The 16,862-nt window shown below is 41.1% G+C and overlaps 1 protein-coding gene across 1 annotated transcript; it reads right to left on the bottom strand.

The window, feature by feature from the left end:
* Positions 1–952: 952 nt before the first annotated feature.
* On the bottom strand, positions 953–16,401 carry gnrhr4 (gonadotropin releasing hormone receptor 4). Its single transcript, XM_062390136.1, has 3 exons — positions 15,886–16,401; positions 2,590–2,794; positions 953–2,501 (listed from the first exon to the last, which is right to left on the bottom strand). Exons 1-3 carry the CDS (start codon positions 16,399–16,401, stop codon positions 2,035–2,037), a joined length of 1,188 nt encoding a protein of 395 aa, XP_062246120.1. The 3' UTR covers positions 953–2,034.
* Between the last annotated feature and the right edge of the window lie 461 nt (positions 16,402–16,862).

The raw sequence follows: 16,862 nt of genomic DNA, 5'->3' as shown, positions 1-16,862 counted from the left end.
GAAGACGTCACCAGCTTGAGACAAAGATATCTTTGTCATGTCCGTGATATTCTGGCTTTCTTTTTGTACAGTGAAAGGAAGTGGAGATGTCCAATGGTATCAACACACAGTTGTTTGTACAGAGTACTGTAATTCTGCAATAAGGGACTTTTTCTGGACGTCTCCGTCCAGTCGGCTGTAAGTAGCTGAGGTTTTTATCAGTGATCACAGAAATCATAGCAGAGTAAGAGGTACAATTACTAAGAGGAAAACTTTCCCAGTTTCCAAGAATTGTTGTCTGAACATTTCATGGACTTTTGTAGATTTTGGTTTCACAAGCTGAGTATCAGGGTTTCGTTCTTTACTTTGAAAACACTTATACGAAGAAAAAGGTCTGAGCAGAATCCTCATTTCTGCTTCTATGGCTACGACAAAATAGAATTTTTTCTAACAATGTAAATCCTTGAAAACTCCATCTGCTCATATGATATGACTGAAAGCTCCAGGGCAGACGCTGAATGGAACAGACAGCGAGGACTGGGTATTTAAGGTGAGAGCGAGCGAGAGACAACTGCATCATTCTTTACTCTGCAGCATATCAGTGCTTTTGTAATTCAATTTAATGAGCACTGCTGCTGAACTCGGGTCACTGAAATATTAGCTCGGATTTTCATTTCATTATCGAGATTACCAGTTCAGAAGTAGCAGATAATACAAAATTGTTGTAGTTGTTAAAAAATGGATAGTAGCTGATCAAGGTTTTTCATTTTAGTGGCAAAAAAGGAGAAGGCAGAAGATACAAGCCGTACTGCAGCAGAACGTTTTCACTGAGCCATTTTCAATTGATGTTGACACTGACTTTTTTTATTCAACAAACAAACAAATTGCAAGTTTACAACATCACATCTTACAGAATTTACAGAAAAGAAAGAATATCATGCAAACAAATTATTTTTATTTTCTCCTTTTGCCTTAGAAACACATAAGTAAAATAAGAGTTTACTTTCACATTCTCAATAATCAGTTTTCAGGTTTTAAATTGAATTCATGCTGTTTTCTTATACATTTCTCAGTCACAGGAAGCAACACAATTCACATCTCCAATACAAATAGAAAATACATTAAATGTCATGATAAATTACAGTTACTTCATAGAGCTTCATCTCCTGTGTGAGTTTGTGCAACACAGTAAACACTAAAGACTAATTAGGCCACATGTCCTGCCGGTACATTCAATACGTACGTCTGTTTTACATAATTATTTAAAAAGGCTGTCATTGTCAATAAAGATCATGACACAACTTTCAATGTTTGCTACGAAACATAACACGAGTCTTTTCTACTGCACACGAAGCACCATGAGTATCATGTTGGAGTCAAGCGACGGAGACCTTATAGCAAAAGAACCAATATAGGCTGTGATACAAATGTAAAGCAGTGAAAAAGCAGAGGCTATTACGATTAATCACAGTTAGCCTATAATTTATTTAATGATTCGCACAGATTGTTTCTATGGCTTCTTTGACACTGGAAATCATAAAGTGAATGATAGGATCGGCTGGTGTGTGTTGAGTGTGCACATGCTTTTGTACATGTATGTTTCTGCCTGTGTATTTGTGTGATTGTGTGAGTGCATAATTTCAAACCTATCTCATCCAGAGTGGTGCAGGAATATTAAGGCGCGAGATATTTTTCATTTTGCAGCGACGTTAAACAGATGTGTCAGCTCAACCTGAGTTTGAACCCGAACCCAAACAGGCCGTGAAGCTTCCTGAAAAGCTGGACAGTCACTCACGGTGATGGTATACACGTTGGAGAGAAAAACGGCACATTTCAGATCACTGGCATTCAAGACAGTACAGACATGGAGCGGGATGAACTACGGCACTGACTCACATCAATGGGACAAAATTGAGCAAGTTCGTCTGACAGTTATACACAAGCATTTTTTTTTTGGACCCACAGGATTTCAAATTCACTCGACTAGCGGTCATCACTTGTCAACACAACACTCAGCGCTGATGAAAAAGCGTAGATTCATTTCATTCAAATGCTCTAATCGATCTTGCTCACTGGGGTGATTGGCCTTGAGCCTCCTTCCGTTCTGCTCTTGTTGTTTGCCTCCTCCACGCCTGTGTTGTTGCCACCTGAGGCGACCCGCCTGTGAGAGGACTGCCGTGCCATGTGCACGAGGCAAGTGTTGTTTTCTAACTCGGCCTGTGTGATCGTACTTCGGCTGCACCGCTTCATGCCCTGGCGGAGATGAATGGTGAACAGGCCGTAAGTGATGGGGTCGAGACAGGCGTTGAAGAGGCCGAAGATGAACAGCATGTGTGTCAGCGAGTGGGAAACGGTCTCCTCCATCTTCTCAGGGAACAGCCAGTACCACAGGCCCAGCAGGTAGTACGGCGTCCAGCAGATGATGAATGATGTCACGATGACAATGCTCATCTTGAGAGTCCTCATCCGAGCTTTGGGGATGTTGTTGTGAGAACGTCGGAGATGGACGTCTCTGGACACCACTAGAAGAAAACAAACATCTTTGTCACGCACAAGTTCTCGTGTGACAGCAGACATTATTTGATTTTTATTAGAAAACACCAGACTCACAGTTTCCACAAGCCATGCGGCTGGATATCTCCACAAGGATTCGGGTGTAACAGAAGATCATGATGACCAGAGGCAGGAGGAAGAGGCACACGAAGGTGAACATGTTGTAGAGTGTCTCCTGCCAGTGCTGCACAAAGCTGCCGTGGGTGGTGCACTGGGTGAAGTTCTCTGGGACTGTGATGGTCACATTGTGAAATATAAACATCTGCGGGACAAGGGGAGAACGGTGCTGCTTAGCAATGAACTTCCATCAGTTAGACAGAGAGAATAGGTGCCTCAAGTCATTGCTCCTCTGGGATTTGTGGCTTTTTAAACATTTTAACAAGGAGATGAGGCCACTGTGACCTTGACCTTTGGACCACCAAAATCGAATCAGTTCATCCATGAGTCAAAATTAAAATTTCTACCAAATTTGAAAGAATTCCCTTCATGCGTTGGTGAGCTATCACGTTCACAAGGGAAAAACTGGGCTTTGAAAGGTCACAATGAATTAGATTTGATGACCACCAATATCCACCGGTTTTCACTGGCCGGGCCGTAGATATATTTGAATGATTTTGAATCAAACTGTTGCACAGGCTGAAATGTGCAGAGCATTTAAATATATAGATATTTAGCCGCTATCACACTCTCACAGCTGACAGTGTTCTTATCATTTTGAAATGAGATATGGGAGCTCTAACAGACCGACATAAAGTAGGTTTAAATACTTTCCTGTAAAAAGATTGTCATGTTTCATTATTCATTGGGCACAGAAACCCTGTCTGTGTCTGTACGTTGAAGATAAAAACAACTATATTCGTCATGGAGGAACGGTATCCCATGAGACTTCTGGGCTCTGCGTTCACTGAGGGTTGTGTGCACGTCCAATCATTTGCTAAATTAAAATCCACTAATTGTGTTTCTTGCAGCCAAATGAAGTCATCCTCTGCGGGAGGAAACCCAATCCTGGTTTTCTTTCCAAAAATGGAGGCTTTTTATTGTATCTTAATGAAAATGAGTTAAGACAGAAACTCAAAGTATAGGCAGGTCGGCGATCGTCTGTGTTCCCCTGATTCTCTGCTGAGGAAAGCATACAAATTGGAAAATTACATTCCATCTGTAAATTCAGAGAAAAAAAAAGGCCACAGACTGAGACATTATACCAAAATATAACATGCAACCGGATATGCATCCACAATGTGCATGCTTTAAAATGGAATGGTCATGGTGGGGTCTTTATTCTTGGATATCACTCTCAAAATAAATTGACTGCAAGGGCCATTCATTCTACACCTCTGATACTGGAGGGATGAATATTCCTACAAAATCTATTCCCTCGTTAGATTTTCTTTTTTTATGATGAAGAGGAGAGATCTTTCTATGTGTTGAATTTGGCCGCAGCCGCCCTCCCTCCCTGCAGGTGTCGAGGTTGAAATTGAGTGTATAACCCTTCAAGCCTTGTTCCTGCAGTAACTTGTTTTCATGTTAACTTTTCTTCAGGAACATTCTGTGTGTGTAGGGTCTAGGTGAACACACTGAGTTATGCATGAACTATGTCTGTTATAATCTCAGCCAGGGTATAATGGGTGGGTTATGATTATGAGATGCTTATGTACAGGAATTTGATAAGGGACTTTGGGACCCCCAGGCAAAAAAGGTGTTGAGCCATTGAACAAAGTGCATGCAGTGTGAATCTCCACATTCATGTCAGGCCCATCTTTCATACACATTTATACATTCTAGTCTTCAACCAAACCGGCAAAACCATGCAGCTTTTGGCAGAAGGTTTGTGTCATGGGCCTCGATAGGGTTTTTCTGACCATGGTGGTGTTACTATCATAGAATTTAAAGAGGGTCTCAGCTCAGGGCCCCTCTGCAATTGTCTGCTTTACCTTCACTGTTCCAGTCCTTAAGTTGGATCATGTGAAATGTGATGGACGAAGGGCTCTGAACATGCTCCCATGAGGCCATTGTGTATCAGAGCCGACGTCAGTGGAGCCTTCAGTACACTCAAGGTTGGAGTGTCAGGTTTGATATTGGCACTTGTCTGCTCTCAACCTCTGTCGCTGATCACGTCATCAGTGCATCATCAGTGGGGAGAGCGTGGCCTAGGAGATAGAGCGGGTGTTCTGCAACAAAAAGAGTGCCAGTTCGAATCCCACTCTTTCCCATCTGCATGCCTAAGTGTCCTTGGCAAGATACTGAACCCCTAAAATGGCCCCTCATAAATGCTGAGTGTTCTAAAAATGTAAGTCGCTTTGGACAAAATCGTCAGCTAAATGACATGTAATGTAATGTGCATCGTTAACAGTGTCCTTCTCAACGTGCACATCACACGTGGCTGTGTCCCGTGTGAGTTTTTATACAGACAACTCAAAAAAAGTTAGATTTCCCAAATTTTGTTTCACATTTTGACAATGAACCATCGACCCTCATTTTATCATTTCCAAATGGCAACTCGCCATGACGTCACCCACTGGTTTGTGAGCCACCATCTTGAAGCCTAGAGTTTGGCATTTTGGTATTTGAAACCAGGAGTAGCGGAGTGGGAGGAGCGGGAGGTGAGCTTGACTGAGAGCTAAAGGACACAGCACGCCCACCTCAATCAGCGACCTCCACTCATTGGATGCTCCTGCATGTCAATCACACTTTATCCACGGTCCGACGCATTCCACAAAGCTTTATCATCTATTTTACTCGAAATGGGATCAGGATTTACTATGTGAGTATCAAGACGTGTTGGAGGAGACCTGAAACTAGAGATTGAGACTGTAAACTAGAAGAAAATGTTTACTGATTTTATGAATCAAGAGAGAACGAGAGTCTTTTTCTCAAAGGCGTGTGTAGGAACAACCAGTTGAGTCGCCCTCTGCTGGTCATTTGAGAGAACACGGCTATCAGGCAACCACTTTCTGGATCACTGCCATTTTTACAAATAGTTATGTCACACAAGAAGCACTGTTTTCCATATGTTTTGCTATTATTTATAACTATAGGCTACTCTACAACAAATATGATGGTGTCAGCGCCGTCCGAGTTTGAAACCTTGTTTTTTTATATACATTTCGGGGAAGCGTGACAATAATTTCTTTTATTTAAACCCAGAGATGTCCAGGGGCTGTCAGTGTGTATTCTATATTTACATTTTTTAAATTGTATGTAAACAAAAGAAAGCAGGAATGGAATAACTGTACAGATCCAGACATCAAATCACTCAGAGGGGCAGATCATGACACCGTGTGTATCCACATGTTTTATTCATGATTTGCCGCTGCAGGGAAATTGTTGCAGGCTAAAATTTTGTTACAGTCAATGACACGGCTGCAAGCAAGAGGAAAATTCTCTGCTAGATTTCAAGATTGGTGTATTCAGAGCTTCACCCAACCCATTGATGCTGCGGACGTATTTGATAGCCAGTGGAGCTTGGACACGGCAGAAAACCCACAAACTAGAGCAATATAAACATCACAGTCATCTTATCTCACACTGTATGATGGTTTCATATTCTATTCATATCACTGGGGCTACAGTGTTTGCACCGAATCAGGTGTCTAAACCCTAGATCCCAGGCGTACATCGCTGCACCATTCAATCAAATGGAAATATGTACTGTGTTGCTGATCTTTGAATGAACACAATGTGCTATGCACAAAATCATCTTTCGGGGTTGTATTTGGAGAGTCAACGGCTGACATCACTCAGCAGGTCATCCAGTCCAGGGAAGTGTCAGAATTCAATAAAATGAAAGCTGCATGTGGCAATAAAACATTGGATTTTTACACCCTGAGAAATATTTTACAAAAATGTCTGAGGGTGCGTTGAAAGCCTTCATCTTCAACCAGTCACTCACTGTCTGTCAGGGCAGATTCAGGGTTTATTCTATGGTTTTGTACAAATAAACTGGAATGTGTAGTGCTGAGCCTGAGGAAGTGTGTAGAATCATTAAACATCTTAACCTATGCGCACACTTTTTAGTCCCCAATCAATCTTAACTTATTATTATAACAGTATAATTTTATAATAAAGATATGACATAACTTATACCATTTGATGACAAATAATACCTTTAAACAAGCTGTAAACAGTATCCTGTTATTGTTTGCAAAACTTGATGCATTACTACCCAATTAGAATTTTCTGATTTCATAGTGATGACATATAAAATATGATAAGCAGTTTTTGATCTATTTAGGCCTTAGTTCCTGTACCCAAACATGCAGAGATCCCTGGAAAACCGCTTTTCTTTTGCCTTGATTGACTTCATTTTCTGACTTTGTGGTGACTTCTTCATGATGCCACCCATATACCACATGATTGAGATATAGTCTTGAGGTATAGATATAGATTCAGAGTGTTTCTCTGGCTCAATTATTAGCAGAGAATCAATCATTTGTTGAAATCCCCTTCCCATCCTGATAGGCATGAATAAATCAAAAAGGTAATGATCTGGATTCACACTTTTAAGTAAAATCCGGAATCTACTCTGAACGATGAAGGAAGATTTAATTGCACAACTTATCTCAATGATTCATTTTGAACAACATTTAACAATTAACATTAACAATCCTGTACTCACATGATCTTATTTAGTTTTCAATTGTGGGCTCTAGACTGTAATTGTCACTTGGTTGCCGCTTCCACTCAATGAAAGAAGCCTTGTTCAGACCTTGGATGCTGGAGGATCTCCAGCTGGCTGCACCACCTCAGAGTGACTCATCATACAGGTGCAACACTCGGAATGGAGAACCATCACCATTCCGAGAGGATTACAGGAGGAGGTGAGAAATGAGATATCCTGATTTGAACTGAAATTTAACTCATAGCTTCCAGCTGCTGGGAAATTAGAGAATTATAGGATATGTTGTTGAGCTGATAAAGTAAACCCCTCCCAGAGTGTTTTGTGGGAGTTGTGGGTGAGGCAGAAATATCAATAATATTTCTTATCGAAATATTGCTGATTCCTTGTCTGAGCACATTGAGGAGGGAAATCTCATCATTGATCGACTTCAGATCTGTCAAATGTTTTGCTGTTTTTCAAGTGTCTCTGATTCTCTGCTTCAAAGAAGAGTTTAAAACAACGACCTCCACTCAGGAGGTTAACTGAGTGGACAGTAAATGTGACATTTAGCAGGATAATTATCAATATCAACTAATGTGAAAATGTTTATGAAATAATTTATAGCCATATCACCATGCCCAGCCATTATAATCAAATTAAACGTTTTTTTTCTATATCAAAGTAATTAAAATTCATGGGAACTATATCAGCCAATTGAATTTGCTTATATGTGAAGAAACGGAGGATAAAACATGCTAAACAAAATGGCAGTAGCACCAACAGCTCACATGATGCTTTTATCTCAACTTGTTCCAGCGAGTTGTTTTATGTTTTGTTCTCAAATATGTCTGCATATGCTGGTGTTGGCATGTTTCCATCTCGCAGATGAGGAAAAACTTTTCACAGATCAAAGTCTCATTTTACTCCGAGCCGATAAAAAAATGTAGGAGGACAAGAAGCTCCTCACAGAGAGAAACTCAGGAGATCCTGATGGGATTTAGATCACAGAAAGGGCAGCGGATTCACTGAATCACAAAAAGGAAATTGTTGTCGTATTTATTACCATATCCTGTGGCCACAAGTTGTAGAGGTGTTGAACAAGGCTGCATGCTGACGAACAGTGTTATGAAGGTAAGCTCGGGGTAAGTACTGAGCTGATTGCATAGATCAAAACATTACTCAGAAGAAGAATTCATGAAAGAGCCTTGCTGCAACTGCGGCTTTTTTAAAAAGCAAACTTCAGTGGCATTCAAAGGTAAGAAGAGGTTCCCGCCCCTGCCTCGATGAAACCAGTCTGAATGAGGGTTTATGTATAAAACGTCCTGTTTATGTCATGATTGTATTTTCTATGATCTAATGAAAGATCTCTTTTGATTTAGAGGTCAAATATGTCACATTCTCCAGAATACAGCCTGAATAAATGGTCTGGTCTGTGACCTTCAACAGTGGAACAAAGGAAAGTGGCATGCGACGAGTGAGCAATATTCAGTCAAGTGCTCCACCATCAATTCTAATCCAGCTGGTGGACATTACCACCTGACTTCTACATGCATATTAGAAAGTTATCACGTCCTCCCTCCTGTTGCTCATCATAGTCGAGTCTAACAAAGCCCTCGCTGCAAAGGTCAGGAGCATGAATTGGCGTGTGTTCAGACAGGTAATGGCACAGAATGAATACAATGGAAGAAGCTGTGACGCTGTGTATTGGTGGCAACCAGTGAAAGCATGTGGTCCAGTTTGAAGACAGTGTTTTTTACCCTTTCACGTGAGCAGCGATGGTCTCTGTCTTTAAAATTTCCCAAGTGCAGCTACAGATTAAACACACACACACACACACACAACACTCACTTACAATACGCTTTCCTCACTCTCCTTTAGCTTCGTTTTGGTCACCACCAAATAAAATGATATGTAGATATAAAATATTGAGCCTCAACGTCATCTTGTGAATCGTTGAGAAATAAAATCAAATCTTGCCGATATTAAATCAGCCGTTATAGATGCTGAAAATAATCAGAACTTTCACTTTACACGCATTGTAATAGTATCCTCCGTTGATAATATGAAAATGCTCGTTATAGCCAATTTAACCATATTCCTATGATTGCTGTTTGTGTCCTGAGCTCAGTCTAAGCCGCAGCACTTATGCAAGACAACGTTAAGGGCTTTGTTCCAAACCGATACAGAGCATAAAGAATTGTGAAATAACTCTTTGTCTTTCGAAAATCCTTTGCAGAATACTTCCAGCAGGAAGCGGTTTCTTGGTTCTTTCTGGATCCCTGCTGTGATGGTGTAGGGATGCCGAGAGAAGTTCTATATCCAGAGATCATTAGAATTAGAAAACCCCGTCCTCCAGTCGCGCTGTGAAACTACTGCACTGTTCCTTCCACTTTTGCATTATAAAAAGGCACAGTTAATCTTAAGTGGGTTGAATTTGATAAAGCAGAAAATACTGTATATGATAACACATGCTGATACTTGTTTATATATTTACAGCCACCGTCCCTGCTGCATAAGAAAATACTTCATATGCACAGCAGCAGGAGCTGCAAGGACAGGGATGTTTACTCCGTCTCGCCTCTTTAAAATAAACAGGGAAGCCTTCAAATTGTTGTGGCAGTCTCTTTCCTGTCACGTCTTCTATAACTCAGTTTAGACTCTCGGCTGAATCTAGCTTGTGGCAGATTGAATATGTTCTAGGGCCAGCCCAACAGTGCATAACAAAAAAATGTAATATATGCCTTGAGCAGCAGGTCATTGTTTCTATTACTATCAAATAAAGGCCAAAAGCTCCAAAACAGAAATATTTTAGGAGATTAACACAATTTAATGCTTATTACCAAATTTATAAAAGATTGCCCCCCAGTGTTTCAATCCGCATTTGACCGTGCCGGGCCAGTGGTGGCGTAGAGTCAAATCTGCTGAAACTTAACCACCACATCTTCAACCATTCAGAGACGTCCCCCCTTCTCTCCTGCCCCTTGGCTGCCTTTCTCACGCGCACACTGTTTGAGCCGTTGGCTGAGGCTGTACCAGCCGTTGGAACAGTGCGGTACACCCCGGCCCCTCAGACATGGTAGCACCAGCTGTCTTGGCCTTGGATGCCTGAGCCAGCGGCGAAAACAATTTTCTTCGCCATCAAAAAATTTAGTACGACACTTCTGTCACAAATGTGTGTATTGATATCTTGAATAACTTAGATTTTGCAAGCCAGTTGCTATGACGTCTCAACATCTCTTTCGCTTGTTAGTGCACTGATACACACCGGACACACTTGTGTACTCCGACTGGTCTTCGTGAACAGAAATGACGTGCGTGTTTGTTTGAGTGGGGAGGTGAGAAGCTTGTGGGGCCACATTTTAATGCCAGGTGTGAAAGCACGAACCCAGAGTTGTGCCTTTGTGATCGGATCACCAAAAAAACACATGTTAATATCAGGTGTGTGCAGGGCAAAAGAGACGGCAGCTTAAACCAAGTGTTTCAGAAAGAGAGGCTGAAAAGAGGAGCTGCAGTAATGGACCCTTTGAGGAAAGAGATGTGTTTTCTCAACATAAATTAGGTTTTGTCCCTGTTGTGCCACAATATCTACATCATCACTTATAGATCTCCATGGCCGTGAAAATAATTACTGAAACATGACAAACTCTGTGGGATCGGTGAATAGTGGCAGTTGCATCGATTCTAACCTCATTGAGCAGCAACAGTAATTGCTTAACAGTGATTCAATAGAACACAGCACTGGAAAAAGTATGAATAGGATGCCCACAGCATTCAAATGGTCTTATTTGGCAACTCGGGGGAGGGGGAATGTTTTCCAGAAAATCGTTGAATTTATTAGATATGACTTGCTGCTGCAAAGGCATCGACAGACATACATACGACTACACATAAAATGTGTAGCCCCCTAAGTCTCGACCTCACACTTGTTTTTCAGTGAGAGTGTTAATGCTCTGAATAAGAATCTGAATAAACTATGTGATTGAAATTGGTCACACAGGATCCCACAGCCAAGGTGAAGGTTGCAAGAGAGATGAAAAGTGAAGTGTCTGGGCTCATATTTAAGTCTCTGTGTGGATTACCTCCTGACCTCCTGAATAACACGCAGGGCGGGGGTGTGTGTGAATGTACTAAAGTCTTTAGTGTGCATTTAGGCTGCATCCCAAAATCTGTTGGAGAGGAAATAGTATCGCGCATGGTTAGGGTGTTGTGTCAGTCAGCTGAGTTCTTGGAACACAGGTCCAACACAGTCCAACCACTGAGTAAAGCAAAGGTCACTCTATAGGTTCAGGTGACCTCAGGATCAACATCTGCAGGACTTGAATAGACAATGGGCTCACATCTTGGACAGTGGGTGTATCATAAAGTTAAGGTCAATCTGTATCCTAGAGGGAAATTTCTGCTTTAAGCATTAACTAAGAAGTTTCTGAGTAAATGTCCATTACACCTATACTGATGTTATAAGTATGTCTCAATGTCCTCTTGTTCTCAGTTCTTCAACCAAAAGGTCTCCTCCTTTCCAATTAGTAAATGAAATGCTCATTTATTTCACTTAGACGTCGATGGACTGATGGATTCTAACATCACACAGCGTGTTTGCTCTCCGTTAAGTGGTGAATGACTCATCTCTCTCTATCTCTTTATTTTTTTTATAAAGAGGCCCCTGCATTTCACTCCCTGGGACCTTTTATGATAATTGTGCACTCCATGACTTGCACATAGATTCTGGACAGTATAATCATTGTATTACAGCTGTGGGCAAGACAATTACTGGCTGCACCACAGGGGGGTCACATGGGATCATTACTATGATGCTGTGAGTGACTGGAGGTTAGATTGAAGGTATTGTTGACCTTGTTATAGAGCGATAAGGTCAGCAGCAGCATTAAAAAACTGAGAGACAAAAGAAGCTAAATCAAATAGTCTCGCTCATTTGAAAAAAAATGCATTGTAATTGAAAAAGTAGATTTTTGAGAAATACATTTCAGTTTTCCAACTCGTGATAATAATAACAATAAAATTAATAATATTTAGTTTGTATGTTTGAGGTCGGTTTTTAGATTGTAGATAGATGTTTCATTCAGTTTTCAATGTAGAAGTCAATATCATTTTATTTTTCGAACGCTGCAAGAGACAGCTCTCTGTCATGACTAAACAATGCATCTAGTTAAGGACAATTTTGTTCATCAAAATTTAAAAAAAGATTTAAAGGTGCATCAAACTCCTGAATATAGGGGCTACACCTAGATCTAGGAGTCAGATCTGGGTGTAGAATTGACTGACAAGATGTGGAGGGAGGGGATGGAGAGGATCCATTTGGGCTCGATTGATGCCAGGTTGTAGTCGATTCAATTTAAACGCATGACCAGATTACATTATTCAAAAGAAAACATTCATATAATGTATCGTAATGTATCTGATGTATGTGACAGATGTAATTCTACGAAGGGCACTCTAGGCCACACCCTTTGGTTTTGTCCTAAGATTTTTTCCTTCTGGCAGGATCATTTTAAACGGTATTCTAAAATGTATGATCTACAGATTGAACCTGACGCACTGGTTGCCCTGTTTGGCTGCTCTGTAGCTTCTCTTGCACTGACACAACTGTACAACAGGCCCTTGTGTTTGTTATGCTAGTTGCAAATAGAATAATACCCAGCGAATGGAAAGCCACCAGTGCTCCGTGTTTCTCCAGATGGTTAATCGAACTGGTTTCAGGGATACATCTTAAGAGGCTTCGAAGCAAGACACACTGGTTTTCATGAAACATTTAAGGGGGAAGGTTGGGCCTAATTTATAGGCACCTTAACTTTCCCATATGACACCCCAGATTTTGGCTTTTACTCGTCATATACTTGATTTACTTAATGATTAATTAATATAGGCTGTAAAGCTGTAGCTTATCTCTGTAGAGTCTGGCTTCTTTTCTTTTTTTCGTTGACCTTTGAGTTTTTTGTCTTTTTTGCTTTTGTTTGTGTAGTATTTTCCTTTACTTTTTTCTTTGTGAAGTTAAATATAATAAAAAAAAAAAACACTTTAAATTCAAATGAACAAAAGAATTGGCCCTAATTTTTCTCAAAGGGGAGAAAGTTGCACTGTTAATAGAAGAAACAACTAGCTCTGTTTTTATCAACCTGTTTTAACCAATAGTCATTTTAAATAAGTTATTTCTACTTTTGGGTCGAAAAAGATTCCCTACTCAATGTGCTTGAGTTGGGTTCAATTAGAAAAAACGGATCTTTGGAAGTTGTGCTTTTTTTCAGTGGTGGAATGTTACTAAGTACTCTGACTTAACTAGAGATTCTTCTTTTCATGCTACTTTCACTGCACTAGAATGAAATTTTACTTTCACTTTCATTTATCATATCTTTATAAGAAAGAACTTGACCTTATGGTTTTTATTGTAACCACAATAACCGCTTCACACATTATTACACACATGCTATAAGTGACAACTACTTGGAAAACTACTTTGACAGACTTTTCAGAGCATGAGAGCGAGCAGAGTTGATACCAGATTGCACTGGACTGCTCAGGGAAATAAACAAGTTCAATGAACCCGATCTTCAGTCAGTCTGCCAGCACCAGCTCTCATTTTTCTTTGACACAGCAGATTAAGTTCATGTGACTTGTCCTTATTGAGTTCATATCAAATACACTAAGCTACATTAAGTGCTCACATTGTTTAAGAGCAATAAACAAGTCATTCTAAGAATTACATATTTAAGATAATTATCTCATTATGTTAATTTTATATAATTCTTTAAAGGAATAGAGTTTGAATGCATTTTTTAAATAAACTCAAGTAACTTTATTCGACAATGGAGAGGTTAAGCCTGTAATTGTAGAATATAAACTCATTCTGATGTTGTTAAAAACCTATATATTGCATGATCTCTGTGTACTCAGCTCCGACACTGTCCTCGACAAGTTCATAAATAAATGAGAGGTTCTGCAGTTCAATCTTTACTTCCTTGACCCCGGTGTGGTCCAGTAACTGCGCTGAGGTTGATATAGATCTTGAAACCTGATTAGCTACTAGATTATTACAAATATTGACAAACCTCCTGAAACACTGTCAGGACAGTGATCCATGGGCGACATGCTGCACCTGATCGGAAATTCAATCTGATAAACATGAGCAGCTGCCTTGTTGACGACGAGTTCAAGTCCCGTTTTCTTGTTTGGCAAAGGAGGATTTGAACCTTGGGATTTGGATCTGGTGGAGAAAATCATTTCAATGAATGTTAAGTTGTGTTTCAGCAAACTACACACAAACTTATGTTCTGATCAACAAAAGATCTGGTGTACAGGTTGGACATGGACAAGATGTCCCACGGGATACATAAAGTATCCATCTATCTATCTATCTATCTATCTATCTATCTATCTATCTATCTATCTATCTATCTATCTATCTATCCATCCATCCATCCATCCATCCATCCATTCATCCATCCATCCATCCATCCATCCATCCATCCATCCATCCATCCATCCACCCATCCATCCATCTATCAATCTAACTTCATGGAGGGGTTGTTTGGCCTTCGCAGAGGAATGCGTCATTCTAGTTTACTAATGAATTCAAATCAATTAAGTGAAATCTGACTCTTTGAATTCAACAGGTGATGGCCAAACACATCTTTTTTGATGTTTTGTTGTAGAAGCACAGTTATACTTATTAATGAGCAGGCAGCGCTGCAGACTCTCACAGCATATTTGTCCTGTTAAAAGAGATTCTGTGGCCTTAATTACCTGAATGTTGTTTGTTGAATGTTTTTTCCGTCTGCAGACTCAACAGAATAGTAATTCACCAGTCCTCCCCCTTTCAACAAAACTCAGCACGATGGGTTCCTTTAGAAACGAGGAAAGCGCACAGATGCTCTCTACTTTCTGTTTTCCTCCTCCTGCCTGTGAACGGTGATGTGAAAGGTGAACAGCTCTTATGTAGACAGAAGCTTCGTATTGGCACAGAGAAGGAATCTGTGTGATTTTTATAATTGGAGAGTGGCAAAACATGAAAAATCCCCAACTCAGCCCCCGAGACACCTTGACACCGGTCAAAAGATGTCCGACCCAAGAGCTGAGCCCAGACAACACAGATAGTTGTGATGAGGCAATCTGCAAACACTCTGACCAGTGTGAAAACAACACCACTTTCAAGAAGGAAACATATTGGAAGCACAGACAGAAGACACTAAAAGCCAAAGTTGATGTAGTGTCTCTGAAATGATTGGTTAGCAGACTTCTAACCATAGACTGTTTCTAAAGATGGACGACACATCTCCACTTCCACTTACTATCCAGAAATGAAGCCGAACTATTCCAGATATGAACGCTGTCATCTCACACATTTGGAGCCAGATTCTGCACAGTAGCGATGGAGCCGTAGTATTGAGATCACACCGACACACAACGTCTGGTTTCACTTTCTGTAAAATTTCTCATGGAGTAATTCATGGATCTTAATGAATAAAACGGAAACATCGAGGGAACAGATGTGTGTGGTCAGATTAAAGGGGCCTGCAGGGCTTTGTTGGATGTGTGCGCTCTACTGAGAACCATTAGTTAATTTACAAACTTCAATGAGATCACTGCACCTGAAAATCAATATCACACTAAATCAGATGATGGTGAGGCTTGTAAATAGATCTTAGTGTTTTTTTGATGGCTCTTTTCCTGTTACTGTGGACCTGGCTGAACTGTGACTTGATACATCCGTGTAAAAAAAGATTTGAGCATTTCTGACATATTACCTGGGGGAGTGACAGGATCACACTCATGGTCCAGGCCACGGTCAACATGATTTTGCTCTTCCTCTTGGCCTCGCTGATGCCCAGAGGGTTGAGGATGGCGGACTGTCTGTCCAGGCTGATCACCACGGTGACGAAGGCGCACGAGTACATGGCCACCAGCTTCAGGAACATCAGCAGCCTGCAGGCGACGTCCCCGGCCTGCCACTGCACCGTGATGTTCCAAACGGCGTCCACGGGCATCACGATGAAGGTCACCAGCAGGTCGGCCACCGTCAGGTTCATGATGAGGATCCGGACGTGGGACTTGCGCTTGCCGCCGTGGCTGGCCGCCCACAGCACCACCAAGTTGCACACGGCGGACACGGCGCACAGGGTGAAGGTGATGATGACTCTGACTTTGGCCGCGGTGGAGAAGGTGGGCAGCTGGAGCGCGTCTCCGTCTGCGCTCTCGTTGCACACGGAGGTGGCGCCCTGGCAGCTGCCATTCACCGCTGGATCCGTCAGCTGGTGGAACATAGTGAAACACCGGCGCCTGGATGATGCGCAAACCCAAGCAAGTCAATAACTGGGGGAATTCCTGTAGACTGTGATTTTTTTGTTTTACACCAACTGGAACAACTGTGGAAGCTGAGAAAAGAAAAACATTATGTGTCGCTTTTTGATCTCCAATGGATCAATGATTGTTTTGTGGCACAAGGAGCAGATGCTGTGCGTAAGAGGCGCATCCTTAAAACAATTCATTAAAACGCAGCTTTGATCACTTATACCAATATAGGCACCGCATTGTACAGCTTTTTATTTCTCACTATTGCTGCATGACTAAATAGAAAAGGTGAATAAAAAACTTACAGTAAAAATAATAATACACGAAGTAATTCTCAGCTTATTCTAATTAAAGACTTAAGGAATCTTAATGAAAACTGTTCATCCCACAGATACAAAATTGCTTACCTGCACTCGGGAGCGGAGCTGACAGC

The sequence above is a fragment of the Platichthys flesus genome, chromosome 6 (genome assembly GCF_949316205.1).
Source record: "Platichthys flesus chromosome 6, fPlaFle2.1, whole genome shotgun sequence".
NCBI lineage: Eukaryota > Metazoa > Chordata > Actinopteri > Pleuronectiformes > Pleuronectidae > Platichthys > Platichthys flesus.
This window is presented reverse-complemented; position numbering and strand designations above follow the sequence as displayed.